General features: G+C 38.9%; 1 protein-coding gene across 1 annotated transcript in view; it reads right to left on the bottom strand.

Moving 5' to 3' along the window:
• TRPM3 (transient receptor potential cation channel subfamily M member 3) overlaps positions 1–20465 on the bottom strand; it is a 131983-nt gene extending 111518 nt beyond the window's left edge. Inside the window, exons 1-5 of the mRNA XM_058168060.1 lie at positions 20442–20465; positions 19722–19801; positions 17980–18184; positions 10928–11141; positions 8987–9111 (exon numbers count right to left, since the gene is read on the bottom strand). Of these exons, the coding sequence (XP_058024043.1) occupies positions 8987–9111; positions 10928–11141; positions 17980–18184; positions 19722–19801; positions 20442–20465 (648 nt within the window). The remainder of the gene's footprint in view (positions 1–8986; positions 9112–10927; positions 11142–17979; positions 18185–19721; positions 19802–20441) is intronic.
• Between the last annotated feature and the right edge of the window lie 614 nt (positions 20466–21079).

Raw genomic sequence — 21079 nt, forward strand, 5'->3', positions numbered from 1 at the left:
GCCTCGTTATCTCTTCCACCTGGCCTGCTTCTGGCTCCTGGAGCTGAGCCAGGGAAGCCGGTACTCCCGAGGTAAGTCCTGACGGCCCTTCCCTCTCACTTTCCAAGTCACTTTCTGGCAGCAGGCCCAGCTCCAAGTCACTTTCTGGCAGGAGGCCCGGCTTGGGGGGCGCAGACACAACAGTTTGTGTTGCTGCAGAGTCTCCCCTTCGAGGTCTTTTTTTGCAGATCGAAGGGCGGGGCAGAAATTCTGACTTGGGGTCTGCTTCAGCCTCCTGGTGTGGGCTTTGGCCGAAGGCTGGAAGGAAGTGCCACTGGTGGTAAAGAGCCAGAAGGCCTTGTTCCAGTGGGACAGCATCATGGCTTTGAACTGGCTGACCATCTCAGCCCGCTGAACCTCCAGGCACCGGTACCTGGCCTTGCACTCCTGCAGGTCTTCCCTTTGCTTGGAAAGCCTATGCTCGTAGTCCTTAGTCAGGTGCTTCTGCTGAGCCTCCTTCTCAGTCAGATCCCATCTGAACTGAGCCAGCTGTTTTGCCAACTCTTTCTCATGGTATCTGCTTAGCTCTAGCAACTGCTTCCTGTTGGGGCCCTAAGGAGCCCAGGCAGGCAGGTGAGGAGTAGTGAGTAGAGGCTGGCAAGGCGCCCCTCGATGTGAGTGACATTGAGTTGGCCACGCCCACCCAGCTGGTCATTAGGCAGATCATATTAGTGGTCCACGGAATTTAAAATTATGAATTTAGTCGTCCCTGAGGTCCAAAAGGTTGGTGACCCCTGTTCCATATGACAGCCCTTGAACACACATCTTTTGTGTCTCTTGCAGATTTCTCTTCTCAGATAAAACATGTCCAATACCTCCAAGATTCCTCATACATTTTCTCTTCCCCTTCCCATCTTGGTTACTTTTCTCTCAACATTTTATCAGTGCTTTTATACAAATGCGATGCTAGAGAGGGACACTATATTCTAGATGCACTCTGACCAGTGCCAAATAGTAACAATGGCTTCTCTTAACCTTAATCCACTTTATGGGTGAACTGTTGAAGTTAAGTTGTTCCTATCACCTTCACATGCTCTAATTAGGTGTTTCATTTTTCCTAATAGGTTTCTGCCCATTATTCCAGCTTTGCAACATGCCCTCAGATTAGGATAATGACCTCTAAAGTGTTTTCTATATTCTGATTTATAGAATAAAATAGTATATCTTCTAACTCCTTCTTGTAATCATTTACAAATATGTTGAATGGCACAGGGTCTAAATGGAATCTTGCAATAGGGGCCGCAGTGTGGCTCAGGCTGTAAGAAGCCTGTTATTAAAACACAGCTGCCTGCAATTACTGCAAGTTCTAGTCCTACCAGGTCCAAGGTTGACTCAGCCTTCCATCCTTTATAAGGTAGGTAAAATGAGGACCCAGATTGTTGGGGGGGCAATAAGTTGACTTTGTAAATATACAAATAGAATGAGACTATTGCCTTACACACTGTAAGCCGCCCTGAGTCTTCGGAGAAGGGCGGGATATAAATGTAAAAAATATATATATATCAATCCAGAGCTCTCTCCAGACCCACAAACATACACTTATTGGGCACCGTTGTTCAATCTCTGCATGCATCCACCTAACATACCATAAGTAACTCAAATGTTCCTATCATCTCTATTAGAATCTTTGTTGCATGCTTTGCTTTGAAAGGAACATTTTCATGTGATGAAACTACATCGAACTACATCGTCTACGTTTTGATCTATGCTTAGTTCATAAGATTATTTACCAAAACCTTCTACCTGTAAATGAATACTTTAATTTCAACCATAATAGTACAAGGGCCATCAATAGATTTAAACTCAATATAATTCGCTCTAATCTTAATTGTAGGAAATGTGACTTTTGCAATAGAGTAGTAAATGTCTGGAACAATCTACCTGATCCTGTTGTTAGTCTCTAATCCCATACCTTTTACCGTAAACTGTCTACCATGGACCTTTCATGTTTCTTAAGAGGTCCCTAAGGAGCCCAGGCAGGCAGGTGAGGAATAGTGAGTAGAGGCTGGCAAGGCGCCCCTCGATGTGAGTGACATTGAGTTGGCCACGCCCACCCAGCTGGTCATTAGGCAGATCATATTAGTGGTCCACGGAATTTAAAATTATGAATTTAGTCGTCCCTGAGGTCCAAAAGGTTGGTGACCCCTGTTCCATATGACAGCCCTTGAACACACATCTTTTGTGTCTCTTGCAGATTTCTCTTCTCAGATAAAACATGTCCAATACCTCCAAGATTCCTCATACATTTTCTCTTCCCCTTCCCATCTTGGTTGCTTTTCTCTCAACATTTTATCAGTGCTTTTATACAAATGCGATGCTAGAGAGGGACACTATATTCTAGATGCACTCTGACCAGTGCCAAATAGTAACAATGGCTTCTCTTAACCTTAATCCACTTTATGGGTGAACTGTTGAAGTTAAGTTGTTCCTACCACCTTCACATGCTCTAATTAGGTGTTTCATTTTTCCTAATAGGTTTCTGCCCATTATTCCAGCTTTGCAACATGCCCTCAGATTAGGATAATGACCTCTAAAGTGTTTTCTATATTCTGATTTATAGAATAAAATAGTATATCTTCTAACTCCTTCTTGTAATCATTTACAAATATGTTGAATGGCACAGGGTCTAAATGGAATCTTGCAATAGGGGCCGCAGTGTGGCTCAGGCTGTAAGAAGCCTGTTATTAAAACACAGCTGCCTGCAATTACTGCAGGTTCTAGTCCTACCAGGTCCAAGGTTGACTCAGCCTTCCATCCTTTATAAGGTAGGTAAAATGAGGACCCAGATTGTTGGGGGGGCAATAAGTTGACTTTGTAAATATACAAATAGAATGAGACTATTGCCTTACACACTGTAAGCCGCCCTGAGTCTTCGGAGAAGGGCGGGATATAAATGTAAAATATATATATATATCAATCCAGAGCTCTCTCCAGACCCACAAACATACACTTATTGGGCACCGTTGTTCAATCTCTGCATGCATCCACCTAACATACCATAAGTAACTCAAATGTTCCTATCATCTCTATTAGAATCTTTGTTGCATGCTTTGCTTTGAAAGGAACATTTTCATGTGATGAAACTACATCGAACTACGTCGTCTACGTTTTGATCTATGCTTAGTTCATAAGATTATTTACCAAAACCTTCTACCTGTAAATGAATACTTTAATTTCAACCATAATAGTACAAGGGCCATCAATAGATTTAAACTCAATATAATTCGCTCTAATCTTAATTGTAGGAAATGTGACTTTTGCAATAGAGTAGTAAATGTCTGGAACAATCTACCTGATCCTGTTGTTAGTCTCTCTAATCCCATACCTTTTACCGTAAACTGTCTACCATGGACCTTTCATGTTTCTTAAGAGGTCCCTAAGGGGCTGTGCATAAGCGCACCAGCATGCCTACCGTCAGTATCCTACTGCTCCCAATTATATGTAATTATTCTATGTGTTTATGGCTATGTTTTGCCAATTTATATCCTTTTTTTTTGTGCCAAAGTTTTTTCATGTGTCTATGTCTGTGTCTACTCTGTTATTTGTTTTCTTCTATTTGTTGACAAATGGTAAACATATGTATGTAGTACCTAATGTTTATACATTGCTCATTTTTTATTACAAAGTGCCAAGAATGGAATTCAGGTTTGGATTTCACTATATATTATAACAGATTTATATTTTGCCTTTATTTCATATAGGTCCATGTGGTTGGTGTATACAAATATACGCCTCCTATTTTCCCCACAACAATAATCCTAAGAGGTGAGTTGGTTGGGAACAGCATCCAAAGTCACTCAGCTGCCTTTTATGCCTAAGGGAAGGCTACACTTCACAATCTTGCACTTTCTAGCTCAGCTCTTATCGTCTCCATCGAACTGGCAATTTTGATGGATATTAGACCAGTGCACAATTTAGCACTGGTCTAATATTATTTTAAATTTAGGATTCCTGAAGAATTTCTGCTCTAGCAAAATACTTGGTAATGCATGCCTGTGCAACTTGTGAGCTGGGAGATGAGAGAAATATGATTAGTTCAAAGTGCAGTGCTACTGAATTCTAAAGCCGCAAATCAAAGGCAATAAAACAATTTCTGACAGAGAGGATGAAAAGATAGATTTGCTATTATCCTTCTCCCATTAAAAAAAACAAAAAAAACCCAGACGATATCAACTCCATTACAGAAGAAACAGAGAACACAGCTGTTAGGTACCCAGGAGAAATGAAGCTGGATAACCTCCAGGAAAAGCATCAGATTTCCTTTATCTGTCTAACTTGCAGGCAGCAGTTCCAACTATCAAGGAATCTATGAATGCTGCAGCAGGTGTGTTAGTATGAATATGAAAAGCAAAACGAAAAGGCTTCATTTTCTCCTTCAGATTAGTACATTTCAGCTTTAATCACAGAGGCCTGTGTCTTAACTGGGCGCCATTCAAAAATGATTTGAAGGAAGTGCTTTGGACCTTGGGAGTGCAACACTCCTCTGCTATTCATTAAAGGAGCCTGACTCTTTCCCCCAGGTTTCTAGGTAAGCCTGAAACAAAGGTGCCACTGCTTCAGGGAATTGACTCAACAAAGTTAACATATACAGCTGCATCTTTTCCTATGGATGTGTGATGTGTTTGGTTAAGGAGTTGGAGGCAGATGCTGTATTTCCCCCCCCACACCAGTGGTGGGTTGCTACCGGTTCGCCCCGGATTGGGCGAACCGGTAGCACTGGTGGCGGGAGGCTCCGTCCACCCGCCCGGACATCTCTGCGCAAGCGTGCATGCACCCACAAGCAAATCGGTAGTGACGGGATTTGCCCCACACACAAAGAAACAAATTTCAGCCTTCAAATCTATGTAGCCTTTCAAACACCCTTTTCTCATTATTGATGACCTGCAGCCAATATTTCTCTCAAAAAAGAAATTTGGCCATATATTTGCATTACACTGTGTTGTGCTTTCCATGAAACCTGGGAGTTCATGATATCCAAGTTTTCAGTAAATATGAAATATGCTTGGCATTATACAGGGAAGATTGTTTGACAGAGATCTATAATGCTACTATGAAATAACTTTAACTCAAGATGTTGCACTTACAGTATATCTTCATTTTTGTCTAAAACCCAGGCCCATTATAATAACAAAAGGATACTCCTCAATTCATGACTACAGAGGTTTGAAGCATCACTTTGGTATAGAAATAGCAATAGCACTTAGACTTATATACCGCTTCATAGTGCTCTACAGCTATCTGTAAGTGGTTTACAGAGTCAGCATATTGCCCCCAACATTCTGGGTCCTCATTTTACCCACCTCAGAAGGATGGAAGGCTGAGTCAACTTTGAGCCTGGTGAGATCTGAACTGCCAAAGTGCAGGCAGCCGCCATCAGCAGAAGTAGCCTGCAGTACTGCACGCTAACCATTGTGCCACCACGGCTCATAAATGAAGTGAGAATCCCAAGAAAGGGTATTGAAATAGGGAAGTAAGACCAAACACTATTCTCTTCTGAAAAAAATTACGGAGCTTAAGGAGCAAAAAAATAAAATCTCAAATGATCTATGATCCGTGAAGAGGTTTTTTAATTATTATTATTAATGCAAAGTTTTCTTGAAATAGTAGTTTTTATATCATCAACTATTTTTCCAGGCACAACATTGGATATTTGGCTACTTCTGCCACCAATTATGGTTTTCTTTGCCAGAGATTGTTAGGGATTTCTTATTTCCACCTCTGCTTATCATATTCAGGCTTACCCAACATGCTCCCATGATGAGAGATTAGATTTGTTTTTTTTGAAAATGGGCATAATTATTTTTTATTTGTGAATTCTTTTTCAATACCCAAAAAAGCTCTTGAGGCTTTCTAGGAACTAAAAAGTAATATTTCACATATCTGAAGCAAATACAGGGATCTTCTCTTACCCCTATACAACTCACACATACAGCATAAATCAACAACCTCACAAGGAAACACACAAGAAGGATTTTTATCTTGCAAATAACCACTATATTCAAGTTCTGAATGTTGGCCAGTAAAAGCTCGGATACTTGCTGGATTATTTTAAACTAGTCATCGTATCTCAGTTTAAGCTATCTCAATGGTTGTTTTGAGGTTAAGGATGAGGGAAAGATATATAGTGCCTTCAGTTACTATAATAACAAATTAAACAAATAGCATTGCTGATTTGAATTTTATAAACAGTTTATTGTGGGTCATGAATGCACAAATGTAATTCTCCAGGTGTGGCCACTTACATCTCCTAGTACCTTCCCTATTGGTGATTCCATTGGGGTTACTGTGATTCAGTCTTCAGAAATATTTCCAAAGCTTCACGGATACATCAAAAACATGCCGGGATGGTTTTTTAAAAACCCAAAGATATATTTGCATGTGCTTTTTGGTAATAGATTTGTACTGAATCCAAAAACTGCATGTTGTTTAGTTTTCAATAGTGTAAATAGATGTAAATAATTTAAAAACTGTATTAAATTTAGTGGAATAGATATTATGCACATGCATTTTTGCTTTGCCACAAAAGTTTACTCTGCCATATATCAAGAACTGTGGATTTAGTATGCAGATTATACGGTAGTAACGAGCTAGATACATTTCAGTGAAAAGCGTCTGTCATACTTGAGTAAAAACTCTAGATTAATAAGATACATTTATCCAATTTCTACCTTTGAACTTGTTTTTATTAAAGATTGTCCAATCCTAGTCCTTGTGCTTAAGGTTTAATTCAGTGTTTAAGAACTGAGTGTTTTTATTTCTTTGTATGTGTTTGACTGTCACAATAATGAATCATTATTATGATTCATACAGTACACCATACAGACTAATTTGGCATTATTATTATTATTATTATTATTATTATTATTATTATTATTATTATTATTATTATTATTAACGCACTAAAGCATTAATTACAAATATTATGACTTAGTTGATATGAATAAAAAAATGAGATTTTCATCATGAAGGTAATAGCTATGAGCTAAAAAAGATCATGACAAAAACAAAGTCATTTTTTTCCTCCAGAAAATGCTACCATAGGCACTAATTATAATATGAGAGACAATTAAAGAGATGTGTCCAAAAACTCTCTATTTTTTTGACAGAAAGAACAGTGCAATTACCAGTGTTATTAACAGATAAGTGGCACAAAGAGCAAAAAGAATAAGGAAGTCTTACTGGCTTCACAGGTCAAATATGTGCCTTAAGCTATAGCTGGATGAAACCAAGACCTGTTTTAGGGGATATTTTAAGGAATGAAATAGATACTTTGGGGCTCTGCAAATTCCTAAAAATGTAAAGCATAGGTAAAAGTCCTAGTTTTACCCAATTTGGGGAGCTTTGCCAACTGCAAAATGGATGGCAAATTCAGGCACTCTGCAAAAACAATTTTACATTTGTGGATAAGGAGGATGAGCCAACATTTGCATTTCTGCATGTGTAAAACAGATGTCCAAATAATACGAATTGTCCTTAATTAGTAAAAAAAATGGATGAAACTAAATTGTTCATCCTTGAACAAGAATGAGTCCTCTATATCAGGGGTCTCCAACCTTTTGGACCTCAGAGACACCAGGTCCATAATTTTAAATCCTAGTGCACAGCTTGCTGAAGTGCCTGGACTCCCAGTGATGGGATGGGGTCCTTCAGGCACTGTCCCTCCTCTCTCTTTCTCTCTTTCTCCCCCCACACTCTTTCTCTCTCATTTTCTCATTCTCCCCCCCTCTCTTTCTCTCTCTCCCACTCATCTCTATTTCTCTCTCCCTCCCTCCCTCTCTTTCTTTCTCTCTCTCCCCCCCCTCTCTCTCCCACTCATTCTCTCTGATTTGTCTCTCTCTCATCTCTCTCTCTCCATTTCTCTTTCTTTCTCTCTCCCACTCTTTCTCTCTCATTCTCTTTCTCTCCCTCTTTCCCCACTCATTTTCTCTCTCTCATTCTCTCTCTTTCTCTCTGCCCTCTTTCTCTCTCTTGCCCCACTCTTTCTCTCTCATTCTTTCTCTCTCCCTCTCTCTCCCTCTCTTTCTCTCTCTTTCTCTCCCTCTCTTTCTCTCTCTCTCTTATTCTCTCTCTCTCATCTCTCTTCCCCCTTTCTTTCTCTCATTTCTCTCCCCCTTTCTTTCTCTCTCTCTCTCCCACTCTTTCTCATTATCTCTCTCTCTTTCATTCTCTCTCTCATTCTCTCCCTCTCCCATTCTCTTTCTCTCTGTCATCTCATGGGCCAGCCAGTGTCTTGGGGCTGAGAGGAAGTCAAGTGTCTCTCCAAGAGACCGAGGTGCAGGAGCACCAACAAGGGCCGGAAGAAACACCTGCGAGATCCAGCTCCTGCTCTGGAATATGGAGCAAATCGCCATTTCCCCCCCTTCCCTTGCCAGGCGAGGAGTAACTGGGAAGGGAGGGTGAGGGGCGGGGACAGCCGCTGGTGGGTTCAGCTGACAGGAAGCTACAGCAGGGGGAAGAAACAGCCCAGGTTCCCACTACCCGTTGCTTTGGCCCACCTGCACTGCCACCCCCCCTTGCACCATTATCTCATTCCAGCTGGCGAGGGCTGTGCTGCAAATTGCCCGAACCTCCCTCAACAGCGGAGATTTACAGCCCCACCATGAGCTGCCTGGCCAGTCCCATCTTCCAGAGCTCTAGTCACAGGACTGGCCATTGCTTATCCAGGAGCAACTCCTCCACCCAGGTGTGCTGCGGACCACCAACATTTCCTCACGGACCACCAGTGGTCTGCGGACCATCAGTTGGTGACCACTGCTCTAAATGATTAAATGAGGAATTACAATATTTTTAAATTATCAAAACATCTGAGAAGAGCTATATATGCTCATACAAAGCATTCTGTTTTAATCTTGGTGTCATGGTAGATTCCTGGGTCAGAAACTTGTGAAAATCTCAATATCTAAAACATACTAACAAAGCGTATTTTATAGATGAGCAAAAGACTCACATCCTTGCCAATCAGGTCCTCCTGATTTTCTACAATTCCCCAGGGAGCTATTCCAATAGTGCAGATCTTTCCTCTAGATTTTGAAGCATGGTCTTTCAGTGCATCGCCAACATGCCGAATAACTCCTGAAAAAGAAATGCTAACATATGACAGGATGACATTAATATCTGCTGTAAAAATGTCTGTAGTTTAAATTTTGTGATACGAAAATGAAAACATTATGAGTCAACCAGAGATCAAGCAATTGGGTTAAGATTTAAAATAGAAGTGAGAAAGCCAACCACTATATACAGTAGTTCAGGATTTCATGGAAAGCTTTGGACATAAATAGAAAAAGTGTACGTTTACCTATAACTTTGTTCTAAAATTGCCTTAAGTCACATTTTGATTTAACTGCAGCTTGTTGAAAAGGCCAGGAAAAAATAAAAAAATATTCTTGTACATAAGTGATAACAGAATTCATGATCATAGCTAATTCATTACATACATTCTTGCCTCTTTTTTTTCTGATCTCGAGTAGGGATACAGAATTTTTTTTTTGTTTGTTTACATTTATACCCCGCCCTTCTCCGAAGACTCAGGGCGGCTTACAATGTATAAGGCAATAGTCTCATTCTATTTGTATATTTTTTTTACAAAGTCAACTTATTGCCCCCCCAACAATCTGGGTCCTCATTTTACCTACCTTATAAAGGGTGGAAGGCTGAGTCAACCTTGGGCCGGGCTCGAACCTGCAGTAATTGCAGGCTCTGTGTTCTAATAACAGGCTTCTCTATTGCCTGAGCTATCCCGGGCCAATTTGTGGTGATCCTGATGTTTTTGGACTGCAACTCTCAGTCAGCCCAGCCAGTATGGCAATAGTGAGGAGTACCGAAAACTGTAGTTCAACATCACTTGGATCAGAGACTTGGCAAAAGCAAGAATTAGGTCTTTTGTCTTTTTGATTTATACAGTAGAATGGTTTCCATTAGGCAAGCTAATTTAGATTGTACTATTTTTGACTGAGTGGATGTTGGAGGTAAGTTGAGAGGATGTTTCTACACTGGGTTGAAATATATCAGAGAAAAGAAATGAGCGATGATCATCAATACCTTATGACAGGGGTGTGCAAACTTGGCTCTTTTAAGACTTGTGGACTTCAACTCTCAGAAGCAAAGCTGGCTGAGGAACTCTGGGAGTTAAAGTCCACAAGTCTTAAAAGAGCCAAGTTTGTACACCCCTGCCTTATGAAGATCCCTCCATTTCTATTGTAACTATGAGGCACATACAAAGAACTCAAATGTATACTTTCCACACAGAAAACAGAGATGTTAATTTTTCTGATCCCTGAATTCTACCTATCCAATCCATTATTGTTATGTTTCATTGCCAAAAATAATAATAAAAAGAGGTGGAGGTAGCATGCTCCAATGTTTATCTGCCTGTCTGCCAGTTCTATATCTCTGTAGTCTGTTCAATCGATCTTCATTTCAATTTAGGAAGACACTTTTAATAAATTATTTCAACTCTCTGGAGTTGCATTAAACTATCATCAGTGCCATGGCTTTTTCCTCTTTGTCCATGGTTATTGTCTTTGCTGCTATTTTAACTGAAAATACCTGATACAATTGGCAGGCAAGCAAGCAGCGGGCATTTAACCTCCCTTTCCACCCAGACAGTAGCTTGACAAATATTGTTAATGGACTTTTCCTTTCAATGAGAATAACAGCAGGGGTGGTGTGAGGGTTGTGACCATGTCATTAAGAGATTTTTTTTCCAGTTCTTGCTTAGAATCGTATTTTGGTTATCACCGTTTTTATAAGAGATGTGCCTGCTAAATGAAAATGTATATTTAATGTGATGTTTATGAAAAAAGGAAGGAAAGGAGTGATATATTTCTTTGACAAGCTTTCTGAGATATACTTGCTCCAGTGATTTTTTTTCCTTGACAGTTTTTATTACCTGTATTTACTCCGCCTGTAAATATCCATGCTCCAGTTGTCATAGCAGCTTTAATGAGGCCTTTCCCAAATACTTGTTTGAGTTTTGGTTGCAGCTCAAAATTCTGGAGACCTCCATGTACTGAGATGAGGAGTTTCGGTAGTTCAAGCTGCCATTCCTTGGTCATCAAGTGTAGAAGAAGATCAGGTTTTGTGTCAAAAGACACCCGCACATACTAGAGAGCAAGGGACATTGATTGAAAATGAAAAAAAAAGTGTTAAGCTGTAGTAAACATATTGGTTCCATCTCTGGTAACATGAAAAATAAGAGGCAAGAATATTAAGTATGTTCATCATCTTGAGTTAATCAAATATTAAAAAGAAAAAAAAACTCTGATGGAATCAAAATCTAATAACGGCAACATTTAGCTAAATAGAAATTCTATCAATGGGATTTTTGTTATACAGTAAGACAATCCCATGAAATTGTTATATGTTTGTTTATTTATTTATTTATTTATTTATTTATTTATTTATTTATTTATTTATTTTATTCGATTTTTATACCGCCCTTCTCCCGAAGGACTCAGGGCGGTGTACATCCAAATAAAAATCCAAAATATACACATTAAAACAAGATTAAAACAAAACATATTACAGGGTGGCCGAAATTTAAAACAATTTAACAAACCTTAAAATATAAATAACCCCAATTAAAATACTTGTTCTCTATGCATTATGTTCTCTATGGTTATAAGATAAACTAATAATTTACAACAAGTTACTAAACATCTGTATATATAAGATAGCTAACATTGAACCAGAAAATTTCGTTTCATTTCATCATGAACTTCATCATACAAGATTGACCATGCATTTCATGATCATGATGATTATGATCATAATGATACAAAGTTCATCATGCATTTCAAGGTTCATCATCATGCTTAATCAAAAATGGTTGTGAAGAGTATGCCACATTAGTACTTGGGGTTTTGAGCTTTGGATCAGATTATGAGAAAATAGTTTCCCATCATATGTCCTTAGTACTGATTCATTAATCTAACTCTAAATTAACTATTTTAATCTGTAGCAATACTGGTGGTTTGCATATGCTGGCATTGTTGTTGTTAATTGCGAAGTTCTGTCTGACCCATCACGACCCCATGGACAACGTTCCTCCAGGCCTTCCTGTCCTCTACCATCCCCTGGAGTCCATTTAAACTCATGTCTACTGCTTCAGCGACTCCATCCAGCCACCTCATTCTCTGTTGTCCCCTTATTCTTTTGCCCTCAATCTTTCCCAGCATTAGGTTCTTCTCCAGTGAGTCCTTCCTTCTCATTAGGTGGTCAAAGTATTTCAGTTTCATCTTCAGGATCTGGCCTTCTAAAGAGCAGTCAGGGTTGATCTCCTTTAGGAGTGACCGGTTTGATCACCTTGCAGTCCAAGGGACTCGCAAGAGTCTTCTCCAGCACCATAATTCAAAGGCCTCAATTCTTTGGCGCTCAGCCTTTCTTATGGTCCAACTTTCACAGCCATACATTGCAACTGGGAAAACTTGACTATGCACAATTTGTTGGCAGGGTGATGTCTCTACTTTTTAGAATGCTGTCTAGATTTGCCATAGCTTTCCTCCCCAGGAGCAAGCGCCTTTTAATTTTTTGGCTGTAGTCCCCATCTGCGGTGATCTTGGAACCCAGGAAAATAAAATCTGTCACTGCCTCCATTTCTTCCCCATCTATTTGCCAGGAATTGAGAGGGCTGGGTGTCATGATCTTAGTTTTCTTAATGTTGAGTTTCAAGCCAACTTTTGCACTCTCCTCCTTTACCCGCATCAAGAGGCTCTTTAGTTCCTCTTCACTTTCTGCCATTAGAGTGGTATCATCTACATATCTGAGGTTGTTGATATTTCTCCTGGCAATCTTAATTTCAATTTGTGATTCATCTAGCCCCGCCTTTCTCATGATGTGCTCTGCATATAAGTTAAATAGGCAGGGCAACAGTATACAGCCTTGCTGAACTCCTTTCCCAATTTTGAACCAATAAGTGATTCTGTGTCCAGTTCTCACTGTGGCTTCTTGACCTGCATATAGGTTTCTCAAGAGACAAATAAGATGGTCTGGTACTCTTTAAGAACTTGCCACAATTTGTTGTGATCCACACAGTCAAAGACTTTAGCATAGTCAATGAAGCAAATTCCAAATTTGCTGGCAAATTGAGTGTAGCACTTTTACTGCATCATCTTTCAAGATTTTGAATATTCAGCTGGAATACTGTCACTTCCACTAGCTTTGTTGTTGCTCAGACTTCCTAAGGCCCATTTGACTTCACATTCCAGGATGTCTGGCTCTAGATCAGTGACCACCCCATCATGGTTATCAGGGATGTTAAGCTCATTCATAGAATATATCTATTTATTTATTATCCCATCTTTATTATTTTTATAAATAACTCAAGGTGACCAACATAATAATATCCCTTCCTTCTCCTATTTTCCTCACAACACAACACTGAGATTGATTGGGCTGAGAGAGAATGACTAACCCAAGGTCACCCAACTTGCTTTCAAAAATTCAAGAGGATTTTAAAATTGCTTGGAGATATTTCCAATGTAATCTACCGAATCCCTGTATGGATTGCCCCTATGACTATGTAGGACAGATGGGGAGGAAGCTAGCTACCAGATCGCAAGAACACAAAAAAGCAGTCAGACGAGGAGACCAAAACTCTTTGGCAGCCTCACACTGCAATGAACAATGATACACATTCAATTTTGCAGCTACTAAGATTGTTGGATAAGCAGGCACAAAAACAGCCAGGAAAGTAATTGAAGTCTGGGAAACAGTCTCATCAGTCAAAGGAGTCCTGATTCACCACCAGCCTATCAAGTTCTTAGAAGGCGAGGGCTGGGCAACACAAGCAAATGACAGCTAATGACTTAAAAGCCAGTCATCAACATACCACAATCAACATCTAAAAACCCACATACACCAGGCACTAAAAATACAACACACAGAACAGCACACACTCTGCTAGAGAGAAGTTCCTTAAAGATGGGTTCCAGCATGGGTCCGAAAGCTCGGAAGACAAAACCTCTGGTCCTGGTGATAGGATCCTGCAACATTATTGCGGTACATGTATATTCGCCTTCATTCATAAGAACCTTAAAACCTACTCAGCATACTGATTACCAGTTTGAATCGATAATTGACAAACAGCAGTAATACAATAAAATACCGATTTTCCAAGATTGTGAGATATATAGGATAAGTTATGAGTTGCTTTAAAGAAATTCCTGCTAGAGAAACTATTTCTATCTCCATGGCAGTAATCATCCCAGATAGAAAAAAAATGGATTATGTAAGCCAAGATCCATTCATGTAAGTACAAAGGCAGTAAATCTGTGTAATTTCTTTGACAAAGCATTTCATGTGCAAGCAAAACAGCATCCTGAATTTGCATCTTCAATAGGCTATACGAACTATTGGATCCTCCTTAAAATACAACACACAGTGACAGTTTCAAGGCTCTCTATAGTCTTCTATTGTATGTATGCATGTGTATGTACATGTGTGTATGTGTGAATATTCAGAGGCTGCTTCCCTCAAATGATTTACATATGCCTCTAAACCCAATTGTTATTATCTCTTTAAGAAGTTGCCATTTAATTATATGCCAAATTTATATTAATCTTTTAACTCCCATTTATTGAATCAAGCCAATTTCAAACACTGATTTAGGAAGCTTTTAGATTTTTACAGTAAGGTTATATTAAATTAATATTAGAAGTTGAGCTGAAGGAAAAGAGAAGGGGGAAGGACATGAATCTAAGGTCAGCAAACTTAACAAATTCTCATTAATCTAAACACCATAATTATCTCTCATTTAACACAAAATGTTGAAATTTGACATCTGGGGAACTGGCATTTAGGTTACATTGCTTCTACAATTACACAATTGAACATATGCCAGAACACTATTTGCCTTCCATTTACAATTGTATAATCCGTAGCATAGTATAAAAACTGGCCTGGCAATATCCCACAAAGTTTTGTAGTACCCATAATCCTTAGGAACAATGAACACAGGGACACACCAAAAGCACGGGTGCTTCTGGGAGCACAGGAGAGAGGCAAGAGAAGGCAAGTGTATATATACAAAATGTATATTATGGCAACAAACCTGCAATATACATAATTGTTGGGATGCAAGTACCCAAGTCTGGGTTTAGCACTAAAATGACATTGCACATATCATCATTCTTACATAATCTCAGTTTGCTGCAGATGCCCATAGCTGAATGTTTGCTAGATTTTATTAAGATGGAATTGCAAGTTCAATGCATCTTTGATTATTTAAAACATTTATATAGCCTTCCATCTTTCAATTAACTTTAAACAACTCCCAATCATATAAAAGATATATGACATATAAGACATAAAATTAAATATAAAATATACATTTAATTATATTAAGGCTATAAAACTCAACCAATTAAAACATTAAAAACAACAAAGCATGGTCTCAAATTATGTGATTATCTAGTCTTCTCCCAATATTTGGAGGAAAAGGCAGGTCTTCAAAACCTTATGGTGGATGTCTGCCAAGTTCAGGGGGCACAGTGTTCCATAAGGCAGGGGCTGTCACGGGAAAACATGCTTCCTAGCTCCCCTCAGATGGCAGTATTTAGGGGAAGGGACTAGGAGCATGCCCATCAATGGTGGGTTGCCCCCAGTTCGGACTTGTTCACAAGAACCGGTAGTAAAATCATTGGGAGGCTCCGCCCACTGACTCGGACGTCATCAGGAAGCTTCTGCGCATGCACCGCTCCATTGCGTACCTGTAGTAAAGATACGTAGAACCCACCCATGATGCCCCTCCTATCTGACTTGGTAGGACTTGTCATTAGGGAAAGATGGTTCTGCAGATAACCTGTCCCTGTGCCATATAGAGATTTAAAGTGATGACCAGCATCTCAAATTGTACCTGCAAAGAAACTGGAATCTAGTGCAGCTTGTGCAATAGAGGGATTATATGGGCAAACCTAGGGCCCCCCATGTTCGCTGCTACACTCTGGAGAAGTTAAAGTTTCCGTGCGGTCTTCAATGGCAGCTCCACTATACCAAACTTATTCTACACTGTTACATTGTAATAATTAAATTCATAAATCTTTCTCTCTCTTCTCTGTCTTTATATATGTATGTTGTAGAATAAGCAAACTAATACAGCTAGTAAAATAAATGAAACTACAGTTTTTCAGAGCAAAATACTTTTGGAAAGGGGTAACCTGAAAGTTTCTCTAATCACATGTAACCTATTTTAACTCTGCATTGCTCTGAAACAGTACTTCATATTTTCCTTGGAAATTAGACAACAGCAAATCCTTTCTTCTTTTAATAAATGCAGTACACTGCATTGCAATAAGGAGTTTGTCATTCTATACTGTATTAAATAAGTACAGTTTTAAGAAATACAATTTTTATTACATGGTTTTCTACTGCAGAGATTTCTTCTCCTTTTAGCAAAATTGACAAAATCTAATAAGAATATGTTGCCAATAAAATTTTATTTTCACTGACTCCAAGATCACATTAATTTCCATTGACCAAGTTCATTTCAAAATGTTATATACCGTATTTTTCGGAGTATAAGACGCACCGGAGTATAAAACGCGCCTTAGTTTTTGGGGAAAAAAATAAGAAAAAAGCTGATTGGCAGGTGGATTGGCCTCCCGGAATACCCCCAATCAGCAACAGGTTCCTGTGCCTTGCTTTTTTTGGCTTTTTTTTCCTGCCTCTGAAACTCCATTTCAGAAAAACTTTTTTCTGCCTCTGAAAGCCTCCAAAACAGAACTTCAGAAAAAAAGGCCTCCGAAGCTCTGTTTGGGAGCTTCTTTTCTGAAGCTCTATTTGGGGGCTTTTTTTCTGAAATTCTGTTTGGGGCTTTTTTTCTAAGCTCTGTGAAGCTCCGTTTGGGGCTTTTTTCCTAAGCTCCATGAAGCTCCGTTTGAGGCTTTTTTTTCTGAAGCTCTGTTTCTGATGCTTTTTTCAGCCTCTGAAATCTCCGTTTGAGAAGCTGGGCGGGGCTACATTCGGAATATAAGACACACTCAGATTTTCACACTCTTTTTTGGGGGGAAAAGGTGCATCTTATACTCCGAAAAATATGGTATAATGTAAAATACCTTCAGATTTTAATAAGGAGAGAAATGCATTCACAGTAAAATGAGTAATTGAATTTGGACTTGGCTTTATAATTATAGAAAATATTTAAAGTGTAATAAGTAAAGATCAGAAACCCAGAAATGTTGCTGAAAATGCCAAATACTTCTGATAAATCTTCATCCCTAGTTATAACTATTCTCAATTCACTCTTATTCTATACTATCACTAAATTTCCATTTTTACATTTGAAAACCAAAATCTGACCACTGATCCATCTTTGTTCATGAAGTCTGCAGCGTGTATCAGTAGCTTCCCACTATTTCAGACATGTACCTTCAGCTGTCTATGGTGATACCAAGAAGAAAAGCCACATTTTTTACCTCAACACATGTGAGTGTTCTATTTTGCCCATAGATTTCCTACCCATTGTTGGTTTCTTTCAATTCTGTTTTATGACTTTTCTGATTGGTTTTCTTAGACCAGTGATTTTCAAACTTGAGATACCCAAACGCATTAATAGATATGTTTTTGTTTGTCTATGTTTCTCATAGACTTTTCTCTTGTAAATGAAACAATGGAATGAAGATTTAAAAAACTTGAAATCATAGCAATCCTTAGAATAAACTGTCATATATAACCCCTGGATGATTCTCATGGAACCCCTGGGTTCCAGGGAACATACTGTAGTTTGAAAACAGTTTTCTTCGATAATAAACTCCTTGACAGCAAGGGTCTATCTAAGTTACCAATGGATTTCTGTAATATATAGATTTCTCTATATAATATAAGGAATCATTATAATGGTTTTATACAGCAACCTAGAGAGATAGATTCTTTGCTAGGCAATAAACTCCCGTATAATAGATAGAGTAAGAAATTCATTTGGACATTAGAATTTTTAAAAATTACCATGGCTTTATTTGAGTGACCACCTCCTTGAAACTCAATGGTTCCAAAGGCGTCCGTCGGGCTGAGTTGTGTGTGCTTGCCGATTGACCACTTCTCTGACTGGATGTCATTTCGAGCGAGCCGGCTTTCATTTTTCTCATTCTGAATAATGGAGATACTTGGAGTAAGTCCCACATGTTGACCTATTAGGCGCCCACAGCAACACCTATGGCATTAAGCAAAAACTACTTAATATTTTGTTATAATAAAGCAGAAGACTAAAGTTACTAGAAGTCTTGCATGAAATAAGTAATCATTTTGCCAGGAGAACGAGATATAGATAACTAGGCCAATTGTAAACATGTATAAAACTTAGCACTTGTGAAAAAGTTTCATTAGTATAATACACACACACACACACACACAAACACACACACACAGACAAAACCAAGCAAAAAACTTGTTAAGCTTTACTTTATTTTCACAGGGGAAATAAGATTATTACACTGACTGGCACAGCTGTGGCTAATTCTGATGCAAGTGAATATGTTTCGAATAATCATCCATATATTTAAAACATATTTTACTTATTGTTCTCTCCGAAATCAGAAGCCAAATTAAAAGACTGCATTTTGCAATGATTACTGTCTTTTTAGATAAAGTATTGCAAAGAAGCAGCCACAAGAGCCAATTTGGTCTAGTGCAGAGGTATCAAACTCAAGGCCCATGGATTCAGCCCACAGGGTGTTTAGATCTGGCCCGCAGGGCTGCCCTGGAAACAGCGAAGGACCAGCCTGCAGTGCCTTTGCCAGTGAAAACAGAGCTCGGGAGACCCTCACGAGCTCTGTTTTCATTGGCAGAGGGTTGCAGCAGGCCATTGCAGCCAAAAATGAAGCTCGCATGGGTCGCAGTCAGCCCTCACGAGCTCCATTTTTGCTTGCAGGATGCTGTCGCAGCTGAAAACAGAGCTCATGTTTTTGCTGGCAGAGGGTTGCAGAAGGCCATTGCAGCCGAAAACGGAACTCGGGAGCTTGTTTTTTCTGGCAAAGCACTAGGGCCACCACAGGCGCCCCTGACACAAGTAATGTCAAACTGCTCACCACTTACCACCCCGAGGTCAAACACAACCCTGGTGTGGCCTTCAATGAAATTGAGTTTGACACCCCTGGTCTAGTGGTTAAGACAACAGGCTAGAAAATGGGAGTCCTGCCTTAGCAATGGAAGCCAGCTGGGTGACTTTGAGCCAATCACTCTCTCTCAGTTAAATGTACTGGGCTGGGTCCAACTTTTTACATCTTTCAGTAAAATGGAAGTCACCACAGAAAAAAATATTTTCTCCCTGACATGCTCTCCAAAGCTTCTCCAAAGGTTGAAAGGCCCTGTGGAATGCCATCGGCCCATACATGGAAACACAGAGGAAAAGAACAGCCCTATGATACAAAGATCTGGTCATGTGATCTCGGAAATGATCCATTCCTGTTTAAATGAAAGAAGAAATCTATTTTCTTTCTTTTAAATCGTTGAAACATTTTTCATAAAGTAGCTACCATATCTCCACCCTGAGGTACTGGAGGAGATCCGAAATGTATCAATGTACTTTACATTCCAAGTAAATGTATATTTAAAGTAGTTGTTGCTTATTATTAAAATAAATATGTTTTTCCTGTAGCATATAGCGATGGCTTAACTTTTTACAGTATATATTATAGCATGCTTACTTTCATATTCAATGCAAATTAAGTAACCAAATATAGCACTCTTACCTATGGGGGTCTTTGGTGCTGGGTATTATATGGACGCATTCCCTTTTGTAAAATGCTCTCTCTATCCATGACTTCTGAGCCTGAAAAGCAACAAGATGAATTTTTGAAAAAAGCTGCTATTAAATTTTAAAGAGCCATGAAGTATTTTAACAGATGCCCGGCAGCAGCACAACTCAGGGATGGTGTTATGCTCTAATGCACACCAGTGCATTCCTTCCAGATGATGGGCTGCACACTCTATTAATATTAATACCACACAATCTATAAAATATGATTAATGGAAATAAATGACAAATCAACATTCTCCAACTGATAAGAAAGGCACTGGATGGTGTGTTATTTTTCTTTTATGAATTCTCTTTTTTTAAAAAAAAATCTGTTGTGCATAGTGGAATATTGAATATATATTTTTGTCCTTTAAAACAATTCAAGGTCATCAGAGAACGTTGATATTTTTTTTATATTCTGCCATATAAGTTTTAGACTGGAGCATGGGGGAATAAAATACCACACAATTCATATGGAAGGCACTTGGGAAACAAGGAACACAGATGCAACAAGGAACGTTAAATAATTAAGAAGAACAGATAGAAATGTAGGCATATAAAGTTGCAAGCAGGTTGAGCTCTGGTGGGGAGATATTCTCAGCAAGCATTGTCAGCAGCTCCAAGTTCAAAAATTATTTTTTCCTCCAGATTCACATCAATTATCTATTCACACCTTTAAGGATAAATCTAGGCACATATTTCTATTACAAATTTTAAAGCATTCTATATTAAAGGTTAATTAAATGTCAGTATCAGGTTTAGCTGATCAGAAAGAAAAAGGGTTGTGAGAATGGAAACTCCACAGGCTACATAACACAACCATTATCTTCATCAACTCTGACTTGCCATTTTCTACATTAGATTCAGTTTTAATAAAAGGCATAGCAGCTTAGGCAAAGAACTCTGATTTCGCTCCTTCCCGTCCACAAGCCAAAATTGCTTACGCTTCAGAACAAATTTGGAAGAACAATGGAGGAATTCACAGGAAAAAGAGGGGATGGATCGATCGGTATGCTGGGAACATAGGTGTCTGCAGGATAGACATCTGTCAGTAAAATATTTTGTGACATTACAATCCTGCCACTTATATAAGGTACTTATCACTGGAATGTTAAAAGTAGGGGCTTTGCTCATGATGCCACAATATATGTTATCTCATTTTTCTATCACCTTGATTATGTAGGGCTGCTCATGTGACAGAAGAACATCAAGATATACTATATAACTCTCATTAATGACATTGTTAAAATAATTAGATATTAAGAAGTGACATAATAGATGATTGTTCATTAGCACAGGAACAGCAAATCC

The sequence above is a fragment of the Ahaetulla prasina genome, chromosome 2 (assembly GCF_028640845.1).
Source record: "Ahaetulla prasina isolate Xishuangbanna chromosome 2, ASM2864084v1, whole genome shotgun sequence".
NCBI classification, from domain to species: domain Eukaryota; kingdom Metazoa; phylum Chordata; class Lepidosauria; order Squamata; family Colubridae; genus Ahaetulla; species Ahaetulla prasina.